Source organism: Hibiscus syriacus, unplaced genomic scaffold (assembly GCF_006381635.1).
Source record: "Hibiscus syriacus cultivar Baekdansim isolate YM2019G1 unplaced genomic scaffold, ASM638163v2 tig00110160_pilon, whole genome shotgun sequence".
In the NCBI taxonomy this organism is placed as follows: Eukaryota; Viridiplantae; Streptophyta; class Magnoliopsida; order Malvales; family Malvaceae; genus Hibiscus; species Hibiscus syriacus.
This window is the reverse complement of record NW_024062608.1, coordinates 4,126,930-4,129,376: the sequence shown is the minus strand read 5'-3', so window position 1 is coordinate 4,129,376 and position 2,447 is coordinate 4,126,930. Positions and strand designations below refer to the sequence as shown.

General features: G+C 33.9%; 1 protein-coding gene across 1 annotated transcript; it reads right to left on the bottom strand.

The window, feature by feature from the left end:
• Positions 1-218: 218 nt before the first annotated feature.
• LOC120216335 (transcription factor MYB53-like) lies at positions 219-1,452 on the bottom strand. The gene is made up of 3 exons (XM_039213791.1): positions 1,287-1,452; positions 1,073-1,202; positions 219-984 (listed from the first exon to the last, which is right to left on the bottom strand). Exons 1-3 carry the CDS (start codon positions 1,420-1,422, stop codon positions 300-302), a joined length of 951 nt encoding a protein of 316 aa, XP_039069722.1. The 5' UTR covers positions 1,423-1,452; the 3' UTR covers positions 219-299.
• Between the last annotated feature and the right edge of the window lie 995 nt (positions 1,453-2,447).

Below are 2,447 nucleotides of genomic sequence, written 5' to 3'. Positions count from 1 at the left end.
AGAGGGAGAACAGAAAGGAACATTTTTTTTCCATTGTTGAAATTAGGTAAAAGAAAGAAAAGAAACAAAGACAATGTCTCCGAACATGCATATACACAAGGATGTCTATGTATATATGTAAGAAAAACATGCAACTCGATCTTATAGATATATAATCATACATTAATCAATGTTTTTGATGTTTTAGAAAGGATTATTGACACACACACACACATATAATTAACACTATGTGCAGAAACGCACCGAAAAATGAGAACTGCAAACCTGAGATTTCAAATCAACATATTCAAAAGACTAAGCTAGGAAATCTCATGGAACAAAGGGTCTTCAAAGATGAGGTGATCATCATGAGGCCAAACCGAAAGATCAGCTTCTCCATTATAGCTTGAAGAACAGCTAGCAACCCCCAAATTGTATGTCAAATTCACTGCAACGGACGGCGAAGGAGTTACAGGTTGATTATCGAGCTTCTCGATATCGTTTTCCGTCGATGGTCGCTGCTCGAACGGGACTTGTAGGTCTGGTAAACGAGGGAAAGGGATTGTTGAATCATGGAGACCTTGAAGAGAAGCTGCCGATGCTATATCTAGCAGAGATGGATCCTTGATTGGAGAAACCGAGTTTAAAAGATTAATGGCGTCCACATCAGAATTGAAAGTATTGTGCATATTAATGCTGTTAGAACTACATGAAATAGAAGCTGAGGTTAGTTGATGAAGATATTGCAAACTTTGAACCTTAGCCATTTGAACAGCTTCAGCTTTAAGCTTAAAAGCCTGTTCCTCCCATGGGTGCTGATCCATAAGCTCTTTTAGGTTAGCCAAAGCTATAAGATAAGGCAAACTGGAGAGCATATCAGCTCGAGGCCTATGAGTCATGGGATCGATCCCCATTTGGATGAGTTTCTTCTTCAGATGAGTGTTCCAAAAGTTCTTTATTTCATTATCTGTTCGTCCAGGCAGGTGGCTTGCAATCGCTGACCATCTTCAAGAACAACAACAAGCAACAACAAAAATCATAACAGTAAAACAAAAATGGCATCAAAAAAGTAAAGAGTCTTTAAAATCATTACTTGTTTCCAAGGACGGAATGGAGATTGAGAATCGTTTGTTCTTCTTCATGGGAAAACTTCCCTCTCTTAATATCAGGCCTCAAGTAATTCGTCCATCTCAGCCTGCAACTTTTCCCACATCGATTAAGACCTGGAAAAAAAAATCTCAGCCATGGAAAAGAGAGAGGGTGTGTGTGTGTAAGAAAGAAGCAAATAGCCATTCATCTGCTGATACCAGCAAACTTTGGGAGGGCTCTCCAGCTACCATGGCCATTTTCATGGATGTATTTAACAAGCTTATCATCTTCTTCAGGGGTCCATGGACCTTTCTTAAGGCCAGTAGTTTCATCACAACAAGGAGACCTTCCCATAACTTCCAATATGATCTTTTGTTGTTGGCTCCCTCCAATCCAACGACGAAAATGAAGCTTACTGCATATTTATAGAGTTTAATTGTGTCCCCTAATAATGGAGACGTGCTTGTTCCCTATTTGTTTAGGGCAGGTAAACAGTGTCCTATTCTTTTTTTAAATCTAGACTATACCCTTTGTTTTGTCATTTGTGATTTGTCTATATGAGGCATGAGTTTACCATCATTTGCAATAATTTGTAAACTTGTCTTATTGCAATTTGACCCCTGTATTTTAGGTTTTTTCTCTTGGTAGACCTTTCTTTTTTCATAAATTAACTTCGTTTCATCAAATGGCCATTGATAATGTATAAAAAGTCCTAAAATTCTTAAAGAGATCAATATTTTTTTTACTATTAAGATCATATGGTGGATTTTTTAATATAACATTCGTACTAATTCGTTTCATAATATTTAATTATATTATAACTTAAAAAAATGAACAAGCGAAATAATTACTGACAGAAATTATAAATAACAGTGTGTTTTGTAAAGCATCTCATTTGAAGTCTTTATAGTATTTATTTTTTGGATAAGAAAAAAAATTAAAACAACTAGGATACATGGGTGGAACTAAAATTTTATTAAAGACAGTCAAAAAATTAGAGAGAATCTAATAATATCAATTGATCAATGGTCACATAATAATATTTAATTTTTTTTCCAATTGAGGGGATCAATATAATATTTTTCTATAATAATAAACATTAAAAAAACGTTGGCAGGGATCCAGGCTACTCCTGACGCCCACAAATTTCCACCCCTGCTAAGATATACTCTCATTTTAGTTCAAAGAAATTAAAATTTTAAATAATTTTTTAAATAAATAAATAAATACTATTTTGATATTTTTAAATAAATATAACTATTTTTTAAATAATTTGGAGTGATTACAAGGAAGTATTTATTTATAGTTTTATATTATTCTTTTTAGAAGTTTTAAGTTCAAGCATCAGTATTTATAGGTGTGCATACGTTGTTAATATG

What these genes read in the sequence shown, in the direction of transcription:
- LOC120216335 (XM_039213791.1), bottom strand. Translation starts at nt 1,422, where the DNA reads ATGGGAAGGTCTCCTTGTTGTGATGAAACTACTGGCCTTAAGAAAGGT. An exon ending in AGCCCTCCCAAAGTTTGCTG is followed by an intron (nt 1,203 to 1,286) that starts GTATCAGCAGAT and finishes TTTTTTTTCCAG; the next exon opens with GTCTTAATCGATGTGGGAAA. An exon ending in CATTCCGTCCTTGGAAACAA is followed by an intron (nt 985 to 1,072) that starts GTAATGATTTTA and finishes TTGTTCTTGAAG; the next exon opens with ATGGTCAGCGATTGCAAGCC.